Source organism: Cricetulus griseus, chromosome 7 (genome assembly GCF_003668045.3).
Source record: "Cricetulus griseus strain 17A/GY chromosome 7, alternate assembly CriGri-PICRH-1.0, whole genome shotgun sequence".
Lineage (NCBI taxonomy): Eukaryota > Metazoa > Chordata > Mammalia > Rodentia > Cricetidae > Cricetulus > Cricetulus griseus.
Genome location: NC_048600.1, coordinates 5,242,635 through 5,262,392, shown reverse-complemented (window position 1 = coordinate 5,262,392; position 19,758 = coordinate 5,242,635). Strand labels below are relative to the sequence as shown.

Below are 19,758 nucleotides of genomic sequence, written 5' to 3'. Positions count from 1 at the left end.
AGAAAGAAAGCTTTTTTTTTTTTTTTTTTTTGGTTTTTTTGAGACAGGGTTTCTCTGTGTAGCTCTGGAGCCTATCCTGGCACTCACTCTGGAGACCAGGTTGGCTTCGAACTAACAGAAATCCGTCTGCTTCTGCCTCCCGAGTGCTGGGATTAAAGGTGTGCACCACCAACACCCGGCCAAAAGAAAGTTTTTTAAGAGACTTATTTATTCATGTATTTTACGCATATGAGTGTTCTGTCTTCATGCACATCAGAAGAAGTAATCTGACCCATTACAGATGGTTGTGAGCCACCATGTGGGTACTGGGTATTGAACTCAGAACCTCTGGAAGAGCAGTCAGTGCTCTTAACCTCTGAGCCATCTCTCCAGGCTCCAGGTTTTGAACAGGAAGTAACACTCAATGTCACACAGCTCACATAAACCCAAAGACTTGGAGGAGTTGGGAAACAAACTCTCTAAGTGACAAAACAAAAGTAAAAATAGGTCCTGAGTAGAGAGATCTAGAATAAGAAGGCAATTGAGAAAGTGATAAAGGGGATGAAATGAAGTGGTAAAAGAATTCTCAGACAGTAGGGAAAACAGCCTGAGGTACCAGTTGTTAAAGGATAACACAAATTACCCTCAAATAAGAAAGAATTCCAAATAAATGTACATTATTGACTTCGTTACGTGGCATTCTCATTTAGTTTTTATGGCATTTATTAATGTCAGTTCAGCGCCTGGCACAACGATTTGCATTGTGATACAGAGTGGCTTATGAAAGACATTATTTTCACTTTTTACTGACAAAACTGAGGCTGTGAGCCAACTGTCACTTGAAGAAGTCACAGATGGTAAATCTTGAGATCGGATTTGTTCCAGGGCCTCTGACTCAGTGTTTAATGTTCTTGACACTGTACACTGGCAAACTTCCCAGCAGGTCAGTCAATCACGGCATGCAAATGTGCAGAGGACCTGATACCTTAAAAGGATTTTATGTGGCCATCAGAGTGCATGGTGGCATGCACATGAGATTGAAGGACAATTTTTAGGGGGCTTATTTTTTAAAAATAAAATCCAATAAGTAGTATCTTTTCTTACATTACTTTCAATTAAAATTTAACATAAAATATAAAATCAGATTTGCATTAACTTCAAAGAGACTAAAATGTTATAAATAAAAGCAATCATTTTACTAAAATAAGCAAAACAAATTTGCTAAAATATTATCAGAGTAAGAAGTACAAGATCCTAAGAATACTTTATTTGTAAGACAGCTTGATCTATAGCATAAAAACAGGAGAAAAATGATTTTTTATGATACCTCATTGAACTCTATATTTTCTTTCTATGAAGGAAGAAATCCTAGTCTGTCCCCCACCTCCTAGACCCAGCATCCTTTATCTGAACTGATAACAGAGGTCCCCACCCACCCAAAGCCTAGCATCCTTTATCTAAATTGAGTACCACACACTCTAAGGCAGCACTGCTATTCAGTGGCCATAGCTGCCGTACACAGACACAGGGAGGACAGGTTGAGGGCTGGATGCTCACAAGTTAAGAGCATCTCTGTTCTTGCAGAAGATCTGAGTTGGGACCTGGTATGTCACAACCACACATAACTCCAGTTTGAGAGGATCCTTTTTCTGGCCTCTGCAAGTAGTAGGCACACACATGGTACATATACACACATGTAGGCAAAACACACATTGCATAAAAATAAAAACAAAAACAAATCTTTAAAATGGGCTGAGCTGGTAAGGAGAGGAATCAGTAACTACAAATACTGTAGGGCAGCTGGTGATAATTCAAAAGCTACTGGAAAATTTACAAGAATTTAAAATAATATAATTTGATAAAGAAGTGCCTACATAATCATTTGTGCGCATCCCCTCTCTTACACACACACACACACACACACACACACACACACACTCACACAGACACACGAGGAAATGAAACAAGTTTAAAACAACATTAAAAAATAAACTAAATAAAACTTCTGCAACCTAGTTATCAAGGCAGCAAGTCTTCTAAAATTAGTTAAATAAAAATCTTAGCATAAAATATTTTCTATTATATATATTTTTGTGCTTTCCATGGCTAATTCCCCTATAATACCCCTTTTTCAAAACAAAGGATTTTGTTTTGTATTTTTTCAGACAGGGTCTCACTTTGTAGCTTTGACTGGTTTAGAACTTGCTATGAAGCCCAGGAATGGCCCTGACATGGCAATCTCCTGCCTCAGCCTCACCTGCTGGAATTACAGGTGTGTGCCACCATACGAAGTAAGATAAAGCTTTACAAAAGACTCATATCAACAGAGTTGAAAAAGAGTTCCACAGCAAGGGCCAGTTTTTGTGCACAGAAGATTCTCCAGTGAGAGTCAGGGATGGAGGATGGAGGATGTCAGTAAGAAGCCATGTTTACCTCTGCCCACGCCTTGAGGACCGCCAGCTTCTCCATGGTGGTGGCACTCTCTCGATACAGTTGGCTGGAAGATCCCTTTCCAGCCTGAACTTTGTCCAGAGAGGAAACGAGCAGGTTATGTACCCGACGGAGATCATTGAGATCGCTGACAACGCCACTTCCAATCCACGTGCTGCACACCTAGCCAAGGGACGTTTAAAGTTATTGTACATGGAGAGTAACTCTGCATAGAGGAGAGGGAAATGGGTTTCATTATATCCCTGCACAGGGGAGAATAAAAAAGCTCATTCTATCCCTCTGAAGACTATAAAGTAGCACTAAGTTTCCACAGGGTTTTGCCATGTGTTACAGGCTAGTCTTGAACTAATCTCCCAAGTGCAGTAATTAAAAGTGTGCAGATTCCATGTTTCTACTGTTTAACAAAAAATTTAAAATAAGTGGTTTTTTTTTTTTTTACCAAAAGTAGTTCAGTCTTGAAAACTTCTTCAACAAAATATATTTACCAAACTAGTTATTGTGAAAGTTTTTTAAAAAGGGAAAAGGAACAAAATAAATTATCTGTTTATCCAACTAGCTATTGTGAAAGTTTTTTTTTTTTTTTTTTTTTTTTTTAAGGGAAAAAACTACAGTACTACTACTGCAAGTACACTTGATGCTGCTTGGAAGTAAGGACAGTTTGTTGTAAGGACACAGGGATGTAAAATGGGGAAGAAATGAAGATCAGGAAAGCTGAGGTCAGAAAGGACAAAGTCTAAATATCCTACTTACTAAAATCAGATGATGGCCACGAGTTTTCAAGGACACGGGGTTATGAGTTGCCAAGCATCTTTGGCTTTAGATTTATGCTTTAGCAAAACCATATATAGGACAATAAACAGCATGTCTATTAAAGTACTGCATAAGACAGAAATGACATGGATGGAACTGGAAACAAAATGAGGTAAAGGGAAACATGGAGACAAAAATTACAGGATGTAGACACCATTTAATTAGGGCACGAGACAGTGAGGTGCAAAAGAATAAGGAATCAAAAATATTAAACTTTGTCAAAGCTCCTCACTTGGAAGAACAGAAGGGAAGTGACACCAATGTTAGGAGCACTAATACAAAAACTAGGAAAGTTCAGTGGAGAGCCATTAGCATGGTTTGAATTCCAAACATTTTCACATGTGAGCTTTAAGTAGCACTGACAGACTTGTGGACAGACATTCAGCAGACCATGGGAAACTCTGCTTTAGATTCCAGAGCAAGCAGAAGATAACTATGTAAGATTAGGCACTTCTATATAAAGGCAATTACTAAATTAAGATTATGACACAGATTTGTTTAGGGAGAGAATATCTTTTTGTTTGTTTTTGGTTTTTTCAAGACAGGGTTTCTCTATATAACAGTCCTGGAACTCACTTTGAAGACCAGGCTGGCCTTGATCTCATTGAAATTCACCTGCCTCTGCCTCCTGAGTGCTGGGATTAAAGGTGTGCACAGCCACCACCTGGTTAGGAGAGAATATCTTAAAAGCCTTACATCCAGGTAACAGAGAAGTTGGTATACTTAAAAGTCAAGTGGACAACAGAAATAAATTGAAACCCAGGAAAACCACATGAGGCCAGACACTGGAGTCAAGAGAAGGATGCCATCTGGGAAGAAGACTAGACAGACTAGCTTTGGCAACTACTTCTGGGTAAAAGGGACGAAGTCACAGGAACCTCGTCAGGGAACACAGGTGGGAAGGATTGGGACTGCACCATACAGGGGACACATGGACATTTCTAGTAGGGCATTCATTAGGTATCACTCTCAGAGATAAATTAATATTAAAACCTCATTAGGCTTTGTGTGTAAATAAGTGCAGTGAGCTTGGGTTTTGCTGCCAAATAGATTATAAAACCCCTCTTGAGTATTGTGGAGTATTTGGGTTTCAAATCATGGCTAATGGACTTGTGTTCCTTAATTTAAATCCTTAAAAGCTGTTACTAAAAATTTATATCAACAATTTTATTCACTTAAAATCTTATTTTCAGCTGGGCAGTGGTGGTGTCTTTAATTCTAGCACTTGGGAGGCAGAGGCAGTTGGATCTCTGTGAGTTCAAGGTCAGCCTGGTCTAAAGAGTACGTTCCAGGGCAGCCAGGGCAACACAGAGAAACCTTGTCTCAAAAAACCAAACCAAATGACTGGCATTGGTGGTGCTTGCCTTTAATCCCAGCACTCAGGAGGCAGAGGCAGGCAGATGTCTGCGAGTTCGAGGCGAGCCTGGTCTCCAGAGCGAGTGCCAAGATAGGCTCCAAAGCTACACAGAGAAACCCTGTCTCAAAAAACAAACAAACAAACAAAAAAACCAAACCAAAGCAAACAGAAATCATAGTTTCAAAAACTGAAAAATAAGTTTAATAATAATAAAAACACTTAAAAACAGATGGTTATTAAGGACATACTTCTGACAAAATAAGTTGTCAACCAAAATAATTCTGCAAATAGGAAGTTCTAAGTTATATGCAATACAATAGAAATGTTAAAAGGAAGAAAGGAGTTGATTCCTAAAGAAACTAAACATACTGGAGAGAGAGAATATTTTTCTGCAATTTGGCTGAAATGTTACTAAAAGTCAGGCAAATCTGTGAATACCAGAAATTTAGCCCTAAGCTTTCCTTGTGAAAATCCTAAGTACTTCTATTTTAAAGAGCCTAGGGCAGCTGTTCTCAGCCTGTGGGTTATTACCCCTTTGACGAACCTCTATCTTCAAAAATATTCACATTATGATTCATAACAACAGCAAACTACAGTTATCAAGTAGCAACAAAAAGTTTTGTGGTTGGGGGTCACCACAACATGAAGAACTGTATTAAAGGGTTATGGCATTAGGAAGGTTGAGAGTCACTGCTGTGGAGGCTGGAGAGATGGCTTAGTGGTTAAGAGTTCTTGCTGTTCTTGTACAGGACTGGATTTTGGTTCCTAACACCCATGTCAGGAAGCTCATGACTGTCCATAACTACATCTCTGGTGCTCTGATGCACCCATACATGTGCAAGCATACATATATACAGATACACACACAGAAATAGAAAATATAAATGAATTTTCAATAAGATTTTATACCTAGAAATTGCAAGTAATGCTTTATGGATTTGTTTATTAAGGAAGACAATGTAGTGATGGTTCAACAAAACCATATTCAGACAAAGACCTTGACCTTACCAGGCATGGAAGTGTACATTCACACATTTTAGGCTCCAGTGAAATATTAAAGGCTGCATTGCTTGTGACTCTGCTCCTTCTTCAATTGACACTTCTGCTGGTTCACAGAAACACCCAGGTGTACTACATGTGAGGCTTTCTCCTGCCTGTCTAGGGATCACCCTGATTTAAAGCTTCTTAAGGTGAAGTTATTCTCAGCAACAAAACAGAGCCTTCTGAGCCATTCCTTCGGCCATTCCCTCCTTTCTATACTGTAAAAGACTACAGCTCACCAACCCGCCAGTCTATACCTAGCTGTCTCTATGTTCTTCCATTAGCTCCCTTTATGATGTTCATAGGTCCATCCACTTGGAGATAACGTACCAAAGTATCCAAAGCCAAATCCTGAGCTAGCAGAAAAGGGTTGTGATTACACTTCCTATAAAACACAAAAGCAAAAGATGGGGGGTGGGGGTGAGATGGCTTAGCTGGTAAAGGTGCTCACCACCAGGATGACGATCTGAGTGATCTGAGTGGGACTCCACACAGAGGAGCAGTCAACCATCCTCCAAGCTGTCCTGACTGCCACATGAGTGCTACGCCACATATACATCAAATAAATGAGTGAATGTATAATTTAATTTAAAAGTTAAAAAAAAGGAACGAGCACTATTGTATTTCCAAGATAAAACAATCTGATTTTCCCTGTAAGCAAACTTGAAGACCTTGAGGATGTATAGAAGGCAGCCATAGGAAGCCTGCTTTCTTCTTACCTGGCAAGCTTTTGCTATTATATCTGACGGTGTGTCTTGTGAGAAGGCTGGTCTTAGGGCAGCTCCCACCTAGAAAAAATGAGCAAATCATTTATTATAGAGGCAAGCAGTAAATTTTGTGTCACTGGAGATTAAAACACCAAACACTCATCTTTGTTTCTTTCTTCTTTGTCCCCACCTTCTTAGCACTTTCCATTACAGTAAGATTAACTATGGTTACATTTTTCTTTGCTTCTCAGGAAGCTATCGATATCAACTCTGTATGGAAAGTACACCTACAGGGCAATCTTGTTTCCTTTGCTTTTGTTTTTGTTTAATAGTAAATGGGACTTTCTGAAAGAGTCACATGTTGTCAAAGATAACCAAAGACTGTTACATTTTTTGTTTCCTCCTCACCTCCTGATCCCATATATATTTTCTTTTCTTTTCTTTCTTTCTTTCTTTCTTTCTTTTTTTTTTTTTTGGTTTTTCGAGACAGGGTTTCTATGTGGCTTTGGAGGCAGTCCTGGAACTAGCTCTTGTATATATATATTTTCTAAACATATTTCTAACAGCATTTATGTATCTCTTGAGTAAATCTCAATAACTGGATCAATTTACTTAAATAAGTGAGGAATTATAAATATTCAGAGGCACTGAAGTACCTCGAAGACTATTGCACCTCACAAAAGATGCTTTAAGACTGCTTGAAACCATTAGTGTTTAGGGGACCAGCTCAGTGGGTGAAGGCGCCACCAAGCAAGCTAGACAATCTGAACTGATCCCTGGGAACTCATTGAAAGGAGAGAACTGATACTCGAAGACTGTCCTCTGCCCCTATTCATGCATTTATGTGTGCACACGTGTGCGCGTGCACACACACTCACCATACACACAATAAGAAGTAATAATATGTTGTTGATTAGTTTTATTTTAATATACCAATAAGTAAAGGAATACAAGTTTTAGTTTCAAGGAAGCCAACATCAGCCATGGATTGATTCTTAGATGGATGATGAGATTTAATGTGTGTGTACTGTTCCTAAGTTGAGCTTTCTACCAAAAGTCACTAAGTTGTCTGGAGACAGTCAAAAGTCCCTTCCTGTAATTAAAGATGTATGGCAACTAACCACAGCATGTGAACTGGCACTGAAGGAGAACAGAAACTATAAAGTTAAGTGGGTCACTGACAAAATGATTATGGCAGATTTAATAAAAGCAAAGACTCAATACTGAATTTCCAGTTATTAAAACTGTTCTGTGGTTACATAAGACAACGTTCTCATCCTTTAGGAATATAGTCCAAATGGCTCAAGGGTAACAACACATGACTAAAGTAATTTATCTTGATTTAGAAAAAAACTATATTATATAATGTATGTCTGTGGGAAGAGAAAGAGACACAGAAGGGAGAAGAAAGGAAGAGAAAGTCAACTTTTATTCAAATGGATCAAAATGAGCAGTAGCCAAACATGGGAAAGGATGCCAAACAGTTTTGGAATAGTTTCCTGACTATTTAAAATTATTTCTAAATAAAAATATTTTAGGGGTTGGAGAGATGGCTCAGTAGTTGGGAGCACTCCCACACAGACCCTCATTGTAGTAAACAAGTGTGTCCAGCCACTAAAGCTCTACCTTCCTCACCCATTTTTAAGCGGTTGTTTATTACTCACAGGTATAATTTTGGGCACATTTCAACACAGCTTTATTTATTTATTCACTTGGGTTTTTTGAGACAGGGTTTCTCTGTGTAGCCCTGGCTGTCCTAGAACTCACTATGTAAACCAGGCTGGCCTCAAACTCACAGACATCCTCCTGTCTCTGCCTCTAGAGGGCTGGGATTAAAGGCATGAACTACCATTGAGCTTGAATGAAGCTTTCAGACAAGATATTGTATATCTGGAACTAAGCTTTATAATAATTTCAGTTAAAAAAAGACTTCCATTTTGCTTGCTAACAGAACTTTCCCTCTAACTTTCACACAGCCTTTCCCTCATTACTAGGGAGTAGTTCATGGTGTGTCTGAATCTTCAAGTACAAATCTCAGGGAAAACAAGTTTATCTGTCTAGGGTGCAGTGAAAATAATCTCTTGAAACTCTGCTTTTTCTTTTTCTTTTTTTAAACAGGGGAGAGCATGAACGAAGTCCCCCACTACCACAAATTATGCAGTTGAGTTTCCCGAATTTGGGGAAATCGCAGAGGTCAGCATATCCGGAGTGCAAAGGATAAGCCTCGCTCTGGGAAAACCACCTTCGTGATCATAGTATCTCCCCTGCCAGGTAAGCATGAAACTCTGCTTGAAACTCTGCTTTTTCAGTAATCCCTTTGATGGCTACTATTAGGGGTCATCTCCTCACTCAGTTTACAAGAGAAATTTGCTTTTTTTTGGTTTTTCGAGACAGGGTTTCTCTGTGTAGCTTTGGAGCCTATCCTTCCTGGCACTTGCTTCGGAGAACAGGCTGGCCTAGAACTCACAGAGATCTGCCCACCTCTGCCTCCCGAGTGATGGGATTAAAGGCATGTGCCACCAACGCCCGGCCGAGAAATTTGCTTTTATTTCTAAAACTGTTCATCACGCCAAACACACAGAGGTAGCAAATCTGCAACTTCTGTGAATGCTGTCTTTATCTTTTAAATGACATGGCACGGCTAAATAGCTAAGCACAAGACTGGAAAGCAATGCTGGAATTTCTATTCTAGTTTTATCATTACTATGCTAACACAACTTAAAAATAGTTACAACAGTTTGACCCTTCTCCAGTTGTGGGTGGATTGAAGCTATGAAACAGATCCTAAAGGTTTGAGTTCCATATGAAGAGACTGCAGTCCCTCCTTTGGTGGCCTTCACAAACTCCATCCGGCCTGTAAATAAGCAGCAAAACTCACATTAGCTTGATACTGCTCCAGGATCACATGACCTGGGAATTCTGGCTCAGGCACAGATGCAAATTTCTTGATAATGTCTTCAAGTGCCTGGAGCCCGGCCATTCGCAGTTGGTTGCTGTGATCAGTTGCAGCCATGAATGCCATGCGAATCAGGTCAGAGAGATGCAGTACTAAGAGGTCATCTGCAAAGGAAGACAGAACTCAGATGGGAATGCTCACCCAAACTAGGGTGATAACATAAAAATACGAAACCAACTGTTTTTGCCTCTGCAGGCCATATCATCTCCAAGGAAATTACTCAGCTCTGCTGTCACACCATGAAAGCAGCCCAACAGTACCTACAGAATACAATACACAGTGCTACCAAAAAGAGTAAACTATTTACGAAAAGTGGCTGTGGGTTGCATTTTATCACAGGCCATAGCCTGCCAGTCTCTATTGTAGAAAAAAACAGTGTGTAGTCAGGAAATTTGGTCTACAAAAATATTTTTAAAAAGCTTTTTATGAGAATAGAGTGGGAAGGGAGTCTTGATCTTTTAGCACTAGGGCGAAGGTAACCCCAGATCTTGCTTAAATGCAAGTCTCAGAGGAATTCAAATAACACAAAGTACAATAATTTTACTAAATCCCAGGACAAAGTTCAGCACAATTTAAAGGAACAACAAAATCCAGCACTAGCTACACAGCATTTACGTTGTACAGCATCCGATGACAAGTATCAAGAATGCAAAGATGTAAAGAAACACAGCCCCTAACAGAAAGAATCAACAACCAGAAACTGGTTCAGATATGAAAGTCAGAATTAGCAGCAAAGATTTTACAGCAGCTGCTGTACACTGCCTCTGCCAAATAGGAAACGGGGAACATGAACACATGAACAAGGAGGAATGTGGGCCTGTAAGACATAAAATATAACAGAAAAGATGCTGGGTAAGATTAGGACAACTTGGGCACTAAAGGTCAACGAACTTAAAACACACAGCAACAGATACTACTTGGAGAGATGATCAAACTCAGCTGTGCTACAGTACAGAAGGCTGGAGGCAGTCCCTTTAAACCCCACCCTAGAGCTATTTAAAGTGGGCTTTGTTGTTACTATTGAAAAGGCAACAAGACACATTTCTTCAAGTTCCTATTTAAAAAAACAACTTTAACATTTCAAGTTGAAAGAGTATATGTTGGGTAGAGGGCACTGAAAGCGAAGAGAGAGAGAAGAGAATTTGACTAGAATCTCCAAAGCAGCCTCATCTAGAGGAGGTTAAAAACCAGCCTTGTGAGGCATAACAAGCCGATACCAGAGTTTGGGAGAAGATATCCCAGGCAGGAGAATATGAATTAAAATGGCTCTACTCATGCTGTGTCAACAAAAACATAAATAAAAAGACAATTTCGCCAGTACTCTCTGCCACCTGATTCACAAGGTCTAGGAATCTATCAAACTCCACATTAAACATTTGTCCCTGAAATGAGAGCTTCTTTCCCCAACTACCCATAAACCCCTCTATCTTTTTTTCTAAAATGTAAGATGAATATGTAAAGGGTAGAAATGGAAAGAGGGGCTGGGTAGAAACTGCAACATGGGAGGAGAACCAGGGGGTTGGGAGGGTTTACCGTAGTCTGGGAGTAGTCACTCCTATAACTAAAGAAGAGTACATAGGTGATGAGGATGCCATCCAAAGGGCCAGGAAAACACAGGTACTGTGCAGAGTTAGCTCATGTTTCATGCTAGAATCTAAGCTGGATCCTATGAGACCATCTTACCATCCAGCCATGCTGTGACGTACCCACTGAGCAAAGAGCCCATGCAGATCCATGGGGAATTACCCCACACAGTACCATACTGCAAGCAGACTGCAAGCATGAAGAGCATTCTCCTCTTCGATTAAATATGTAATGCACAGTCTAAAGCTGCCATGCCGCAGAGGAGTGAAATACCTGAAACCTATCAGAAATACTTTTGGAGAAAAAAATAAGTGATTTTGCATTTACTTTTAGGGTTCCGTAGTTTAGCAGAACGCGCCATGGCAAGGTCGAAGTGAGCCTGGTCTGAATTCTCACACAGATTAATAATGCGACACAAGCAATCCGCAGCAAATACCCGAGTGGCCCAGCGAGGAGCCACAAAAGGCTTCGATTTGTCTTCCTCGCCGAGTGTAGTAAACATGGTATCGTCATCCATCTCATCTTTCTTTTCAGATTCTTCATCTTTCCCACTGCTTAAGAGTGTTGCTGTACTCATGTCTACAACAAAAATGGAGAACACGTGACTCCTCCCATCAAGATGCTTCAGAAAGACTGCTGATTCTCATCCTCTAAGAACTGACAAGCTTCTTCTGAATGGAAAACCAGTAAGACGTAACATCAATTAATCTTACATACTCTCATTTGCATGTTTAAATAGTATTATATACCATGTCATAGTAGAGTACCCTGGGATTTTTAAGATGTAAAAATTTAAGTCAAACATTCAAAAAGCTTAAAATATATTTCAAAACCATATTCGCTTATAGTATGATTTAACCTTCAACATTTTACAGGGATTTGTGGATGAAAACTATCAAAACTTTTAAAAGTGGGCTAAAATTAATATAGACATATATCTACGCTTATGTGTCAGAAGCAAGATGATTTTCATTATTTTAAGACCATTATTTAAAGACATACCACTAGAAGCTGCCAAGACGTCTTTACAAAGCATTAGCCAGTGGGAGAGCTTTTCCACTGCCAATGAAGAGAGCATGTGTCCCAGTGTGTCATGAATATCAGAACACAGTTTTCGGTCTGTCTCTCGATCTAGCATTCCAAACAGAAGGCCCTCAAGCCCCGTGTCTGTTATATTAACACCCTGGTGCCGGCAATGGATATCACCTCGATGACTAACTCCAGGCAAGAAAGGACTGACATCTGAAAAGGAATTTCACAAGAGAGTTTGTATGAGACGTTGTATGCTGTATGTAGTAATGACATTGAAGACCAAGCCTAACACATAACTCACAATGCCAAGAAAATCACCTGTAAATGACTTTTAACTATGATCTACACTTACATATTTAGGGTTAAAATTTAATCTGACTATAAGGGTAAACCCCTGGTTTCTAAAACTGATCATTCTGTACTCTTCGAAATATGAAAGTTTTCAGCTGGTCCTGGTGGCACACGCCTTTAATCCCAGAGCACTCAAGAGGCAGAGGCAGGCAGATCTCTGGAAGTTTGAGACTAGCCTGCTCTACAGAGCAAGTTCCAGGATAGCCAAGACTGTTACACAGAGAAACTCTGTCTTGAAAAACCAAAGAAGAAGAAGAGAAGAAGAAGGAGGAGGAGGAAGAGGAAGAAGAAGAGGAAGGAGGAAGGAGGAAGGAGGAAGGAGGAAGAAGGAAGAAGGAAGAAGGAAGAAGAAGAAGAAGAAGAAGAAGAAGAAGAAGAAGAAGAAGAAGAAGAAGAAGGAAGATGAAGGAAGAAGAAAAAGAAGAGAAGAGAAGAGAAAGGAGAGAAGAAAAGAAAGAAAGGAAGGAAGAAAGAAAGAAAGAAAGAAAGAAAGAAAGGAGGAAGGAAGCAATATGACAGCTTTTAAACAGTGACTATTGACCAATCAGAAAACTCACTGGCACCACCACTCTCTTTGTCCCCTGCATTCTTCGCCAGGCTCATGGCATATTCACACACTTCTGCTGCTTCTCTCTGTGCAAGCTGCCGGAGACAGGCCACAGCTGCTCGTCGAAGTAACAGGTGGGAGCTGCACAGATGAACCTGTCAGCATAACAATTGAAGGACAGTCTTTATGTGAACTTATCCTTGGGAAGCCTCACTTCTGCAGGAGTTCCTTCTTGAAAGACCTTGGTTATTTCAAATACCACCAGGGGCTGGAGATGATTCAACAGTTAAGAACAGTTGTTCCTCTTCTAGAAGAGCTGGGTTCAATTCCCAGTACCCATGTCAGGCAGCTTACAAACACCTGTAACTCCAGCCCAGGAGGAAAATAACACCTCTGGTCTTAGGCACCTGCACTTTCCATGTGTTCATACCCACATCCAGACATATTAGTTTTACTAAAACTAATAAAATTTATTTTTTTTTGAGACAGGGTTTCTCTGTATTGTTTTGGAGGTTGTCCTGGAACTCGCTTTGTAAACCAGGCTGGCCTTGAACTCACAGAGATCTGCCTGCCTCTGCCTCCCGAGTGCTGGGACTAAAGGCGTGTGCCACCAACGCCCGGCTATAAAATTTAATTTTTAAATAAATACAATACAACCATATAATGGCATTTTGGCAAGACACTCATATCAGTAAGATATATAGGAAAGACATCAGTACCAAAATCCCTATGCTGAGATCTGATCTCTAAAGCTCATATGATACTTTCAGATAGAAATTCAGAAGGATCTTCTGCACATCTTAAGTCTGTGTGTAGTCCCACTGAAAAACTGTCATCTACAACTACACAGAAAGCCAATGAATGCAGTGAACAGAAAGTAAGAGGACAGAGCATTATAGCACAAGCTAAAAGTGAAGAATATTTATTAAGATAAATAAAACAAAATCAAGCAAACATGAAACCAACCAAAAAGAACTAAAAATGGAGGCTTGGGGATAGACTTATTCCACCCGGAATGTCCCTACAAAAATTAACATAGTATGCCTCAATAGCCAAAGTAAAATATCAGAAATACAATTCAGTCTTGGGTGCCAGTCTAGGTTCAAATCCCACCTCTGTTTATTATACTTAAGTTTGCCTCTTTGTAAAATGGGAATGTAATAGTCACAGGATTACAGTACAAATAAGATGTAGCCAAAAGTAAAATGCTTATAACAATACAGATATGGGTCAAATGCTTACTAAATGTTAAAATATCATTATATTATCATAAATCTGTATGCATGCACTGATAATTACAGAGAAAGAAAATACACTCAACAAAAATGTTGACTGGCCAGTCAAAGTGAAATTTAAATTAAACATCCCAGTTTATGAAGTGTTTTATTTGCCTTTGATTTAAGACAGGGCCTCGGGTAAACATACTGGGTTCTATCTCACACTGTAGCTGAATCTGGCTGTGAATTCCAAATCCTGTTTCTCCCCATCAAATACCGGATTACAGGCATTCAAGGCCACACTCAGTTACGAGTTTTTTAAAACTTCATTTAAAAACATCAGGTGTCCCTGATGTTCAATTTTCCTTTTGTCTTTACATCTGGACATTAGAGATGCAGTATAGTGTTATTTTCCAGCTTCAGTGTCCTACACTTAACTGTAACCATACTGTGGCCATATATTATAAGACCACAAGAACAGGCTGGAGAAATGGCTCAGCATTTAAGATTGTTGACTTTTTTTTTTTTTTAAGATTTATTTATCATGTATACAGTGTTCTGTCTACATGTATATCTACATGCCAGAAGAGGGCACCAGATCTCATTATATGATGGTTGTGAACCACCATGTGGATGCTGGGAATTGAACTCTGGACCTCTGGAAGAGAAGCCAGTGCTCTTAACCTCTGAGCCATCTCTCCAAGCTCTTTACTGACTCTTTTTAAGTGGATCTCTGTTCAATTCCCAACACCCAACAGCTACCAGCTGTCTGCAACTCCAGTTCCAGGGCATTTGATGTCCTTTTCTGGCTTCTGCAAGCACCTGTGGCATGTGGTGTATATAAACTCAAGCAAGCATGCATGCACATACACATACACATTAAAAAGCAATTAAAATGGATTAATGTAATTCTGGATACTATAATTTCACTTATTTACTAGGTTTTGTAGCTAGTCTCTGACTGAACAGTTTGACTTAAAGCTTACTGAATTGTAATAGTAGAGCACGATACACATTTAGCACAAGCCTCCTCTAGAGTCAGCTATGACGTCATCTCTAAGGCAGCCAACACTGTGCACAATTCACGGTTTTGCTCGGCTATGCTGTCCAGTAGGTTAAGTGTCATACATGCATTTTCAACTTCTGATATTTTTAACTTATGAAGGATTTACTCAGACCTAACTCATTCATGAGCCAAAGGACATCTGTATTTACAAATAAAAAGAAGCATCAATTATGAGGAAAAATAAAATTAAAGAAAATGATTACTGTTTGGTCAATTTTGACACATTTATGTGTATATAATCTCTAGTTAAGTCTGACATTTCACTTGTCAAAGCTGAAGATACAGAAACTTAGCAGCAAATAGCATTATAACATCCATGAGTTGTTTTACCAAGATATTTTAATGTAATAAACTCATCTTTGGCAAGGTTTCTAGAAGAAGAAAGAATTGGAAATTCATGTATTAATCTTACAATTGGGAATAATTTGATATGAGAATATATGATGAAAGCCAAGATAGACTGTACCATCAATTTTATACAGTTGTGTGTTGATGAGAAATGATACAGCTGTTTAGTTCCTCCAAGACTTAATTCTAATTGTTCATAAAAATGTTCACTACTGGAATTAATTTGCAGTGTTGCTGCTTTTATAGTTTTCCAAACTTATATACTGCAAATAGTTCCACCATCTCTCGGTAGCATATGGCTTCAGTGAGGTATATCCAGTTGTTGGGGGACTCTTTTGGCACTGACACATAGAAACCTGTTTTGTTGTTGTTGTTGTTGTTTGTTTGTTTGTTTTTTTCAAGCCGGGTTTCACTGTGAAGCTCTGGCTGGCCTGGAACACACTATATAGACCAGATGGGTCTCAAACTCAAAGAGCCACCTGCCTCTGCTTCCGAGTGCTGAGATTATAGGCATGTACCATATGCCTGGCTAAGGAACATTTACTTCATCATGAAGATAAATTTCAAAGTGAAAATCATTCACTGATAATTTCTAAAATTATTCTAGATAACACAAATGAAGTGATTTTGTCTGGACAAGAGTAACTGTGGTCACATGACAGAAAAGGCAGTTGTTTCCAAGAACAGAAATTGTGATAATTCAGAATGGCACTTGTGCTTTTAAAAATACATTTTGAATAGTTCTATTCTCAAACATATTTATATATTAACTACCTCTATAATAAATTGTACCTCTCAAGACATTTGCTGACAAGTCATATTCCTTTTGTTTTCCATACTACACACGGCAGCACATAACATGCCCATTTCTGTTGATAAGGACAGCAGAACCAATGTGAATTTACAAAAGTCTGAATTCATTTCACTACTTTGAATTAATGCATGTGCAGACTACCTTTCAGCAAGTGTCAGAGAATCTGGTAAATGCAAACTGCATGAGAGGCTTTGGGCAATGCTTAAATAAGGCAACCACTTGGATGCCTCTTTTCTCATGCCTAGTCTGCTATGCCATCTCCTTCCCCAGCTGACAGTAATCTCACTTACCCAGTCTTTTGGAGGAGGTTCAGGAAAGTATTCCGACATGCCTGTAATAAAACCTCAGATGTTCCACTAAGGAATCCAGCTTGGAAACATTATCCTGTGCTAAGCATAGGAAGCTCATTATGTTCCCCGTGGCTAAGTGATAAGCTTCACTCAGAGTCAATTTTTAACTTTACTAGATCCTTTTAACTATCCGTCAACCTCTATAGTAAAATAAAATTTAGAGCAGAAAAAGATGGGGACTAGAGAGATGACTCAATGGGGGTAAAACACTTGTCACTCAAGCATGAGGATCCAAGTTGGAAACATGATCTTGTGCTAAGCACAGGAAACTCACTGTAAAAGTTGGACACATAGTAGAGCACGTATCTGTCATCCCAGAGCTCCTACTGAAAAACTTCAGGTGGAGACAGGAGCATCCCTGTAAGTCTGAAGGCCACCTAGCCTGGTGCACACATATTAACAAGAAAACCTCAAACAGGATGGAAGGTTGACAACCTCAAGTTGTCCTTTGACCTTCAAAGGCAGACTATAGTATACACATGCTCACACTAATACACACACACAAGGCCAAAACAATGTTTTCAAAGAGAAAAAAAAAAAAAATGGAGAGAGAAACCAGGAAACCCAGGAAGGCAAGTCAGTATCTTCCTGGTCATGATCAGTTGCCCATCTGAGCTGGATCCGGTATCTACGCCCTCACAGTTTACACTAGGTCACAGCTTTTGGCAGAATGCTTTGTTTCCTATTACAGAGGGGAATGCAATACACACGGTTACTCGATGTTTTCTTTCTATGTACATTTTGTATATATGTCATATGCATTTGATTCCACCCTGTGACTTATTCAAACTCCTTGATGGTTTGTGACTCGTTGGGTTCCCCCTAAAGTAAAGCAGGGGCTTGCTTTACTGAGTAAAATTAACTACGCCACACCAAACCAAGTATGTACCATTTGCCCTTTTTATTATCCTTCAGGGGTCTTCCTTTCATCTCAACAATATCCTCCAATGGTGACATCTATCATGGCTTTCTCCAGCCTCCTCGTGGCTTCCTCTTCTCTCTATCCAGATGATACATCACTGTCTATCATTTCAGCCCTGTCTCATTAGCACTCCTCCTTCCCTTATCCTGATGCCTTTTAATCTATTTGGTATGGTTAAAGTCTACCTATGAAGGCAGAGAAGTGTAGTTTCCTATGGCCTTCATTTAACTCATTTACAGCTGCTGAAGGAAAAAAAACATAACTAAGCAAAATGGAACTTATCATAAATCATACACCGAAGTCACAGAGTGTCATCAATCTACAGTGAACCCCCTGTTTTATCAGAGAATCTTACAACTCTCCAGGTTGTTCGATTTCCTATATTCATTCTCCTCAACTTCAGAAGTTAATTTTGCCTTTCACTATGAATTTAAAATCAGCAGACAACATGCTTAGCTTCCAGACACCAAATCTCTAAGCCCACCTTTAGCTACATCAATCTCCTTTAATCAGTTTGCATTGAAAGGGTTATCACATTACTTATGCCCTGGAAACTCTATTCAACTAAAACTCACTGGATTACTAATCATTCCCTCTCTTTCCTGGATGCTTACCACTCCCCCTCTATTGGCTCCCACACATGAGCATGGCAACAGGCTCACATACTACTACAACAGGAGGAAAAGTCTCTCCTATTCCCAAATCTCCTGGACCTGGTCTTCTTTAACTAAAAAAAAAAAAAAAAAAAAAAAAAAAAAAAAAAAAAAAAAAAAAAAACTTATTTTTTATTTTATGTGTAGGGGTGTTTTGCCTGCATGTATTTCTGTGTACCATGTGCAGGCCATATCTGAGGAGGCCAGAAGAGGGTGGCTGGATCCCCTGGAACTGGAGTTAAAACAGCTGCTAGCTATCATGTGGTGCTGTAAATGGAACCTGAGTCCCCTGGAAGAACAGCTAATGCTCTTAACTCTGAGCCATCTCTCCAGTACCAACATCCCCATCCTCTTCTCGACTAACAAATATCTAGGAAGAGTTTCTGCTTACACTCCACCTCTAATCCAGTGTTAGAGCTTCCACATCTATTGTTCTTCCAATGAGTTCTTGCTAAGAACAATCATGTGAGGGACTAGAGAGATGGCTCAGAGGTTAAGAGCACTTCCTGCTCTTCCAGAGATCATGAGTTCAATTCCCAGCAACCACATGGTGGCTCACAGCCATCTGTAATGAGATCTGCGCCCTCTCTGACCTGCAGGCAGAACAGTGTATACATAATAAATAAATAAATCTTTGAAAAAAAAAACCCCAAAAAATAAAAAACAATCATGTGACAAAATTCAAGACACAATACAGCTCTCATCATCAACCTGTCAGTATCTGAAGAGGCTAACTGCTCCTCCACTCCACCTTCCTTCAGTGAACACACATCCTCTAATTTTCCTTTCGTCTTTCTTATGTTATTGTCATCCTCCTCTTTCCCTTCCCGTCACCCAATTCTCTGGTTTTTTCCTTTTATATTTCTAAGACGTTGGGTTTCTCACACAGCATTCTGACTGGTGATCTCATCTACTCCCATAGCTCATCTAAAATACTTCCATTTCCAAACTCACTTCTCCAATCCACCGTCTTTCATCTAAGCTCCAGGCTCATGTACTCAGTCACACACCTACAAGCGAATAATGGTACTTCCTCTCCTGAGCCTTGTCCAACAATGCCAATTGAGGGAAAATCCATCACCATGCTCAGGTTGGAACCCTGAACACATCCTTTTTGTTTTTCTCTGAGAGCCAGTTAATCAACTCATTCTGTTAATTCTTCCTCCTAAATATCATCTGAATCCATCTTTTATTGTTTTAAAGATTTTATTTATTTATTATGTATACAACATTCTGCTTCCATGTATATCTGCACACCAGAAGAGGGCACCAGATCTCAATACGGATGGTTGTGAGCCACCATGTGGTTGCTGGGAATTGAACTCAGGACCTCTGGAAGAGAAGTCAGTGCTCTTATCCTCTGAGCCATCTCTCCAGTCCCATGAATCCATCTTTTTTCCTTTATTCTAATTGCAACCAACCTAAAATTAGCCATTATCATCTTGCTCCTACAATACCAAAATTCTTACCCTAATGTAGAGCAGAGTCCAGACTCCATTACACAAACACAGCAAGACTAGCATGGGGAAAGTACAATTCTGATTATGTTACTTCCCTGTAAATGGTTCCTCAC

The 19,758-nt window shown here is 39.5% G+C and overlaps 1 protein-coding gene and 1 non-coding gene across 4 annotated transcripts in view; both read right to left on the bottom strand.

The window, feature by feature from the left end:
- Window positions 1-19,758, bottom strand: part of Heatr5b (HEAT repeat containing 5B) — a 76,482-nt gene that overhangs the window by 19,501 nt on the left and 37,223 nt on the right. For all 3 annotated transcript variants that reach the window (XM_027426054.2, XM_027426055.2, XM_035448262.1), the window contains exons 22-27: window positions 12,826-12,970; window positions 11,888-12,127; window positions 11,213-11,464; window positions 9,224-9,405; window positions 6,358-6,426; window positions 2,413-2,592 (exon numbers count right to left, since the gene is read on the bottom strand). In XM_027426054.2, coding sequence (XP_027281855.1) covers window positions 2,413-2,592; window positions 6,358-6,426; window positions 9,224-9,405; window positions 11,213-11,464; window positions 11,888-12,127; window positions 12,826-12,970 — 1,068 coding nt within the window. The remainder of the gene's footprint in view (window positions 1-2,412; window positions 2,593-6,357; window positions 6,427-9,223; window positions 9,406-11,212; window positions 11,465-11,887; window positions 12,128-12,825; window positions 12,971-19,758) is intronic.
- On the bottom strand, window positions 8,461-8,624 carry LOC113836733. The gene has a single exon (XR_003487203.1). It is a non-coding gene; the product is annotated as a U1 spliceosomal RNA (small nuclear RNA).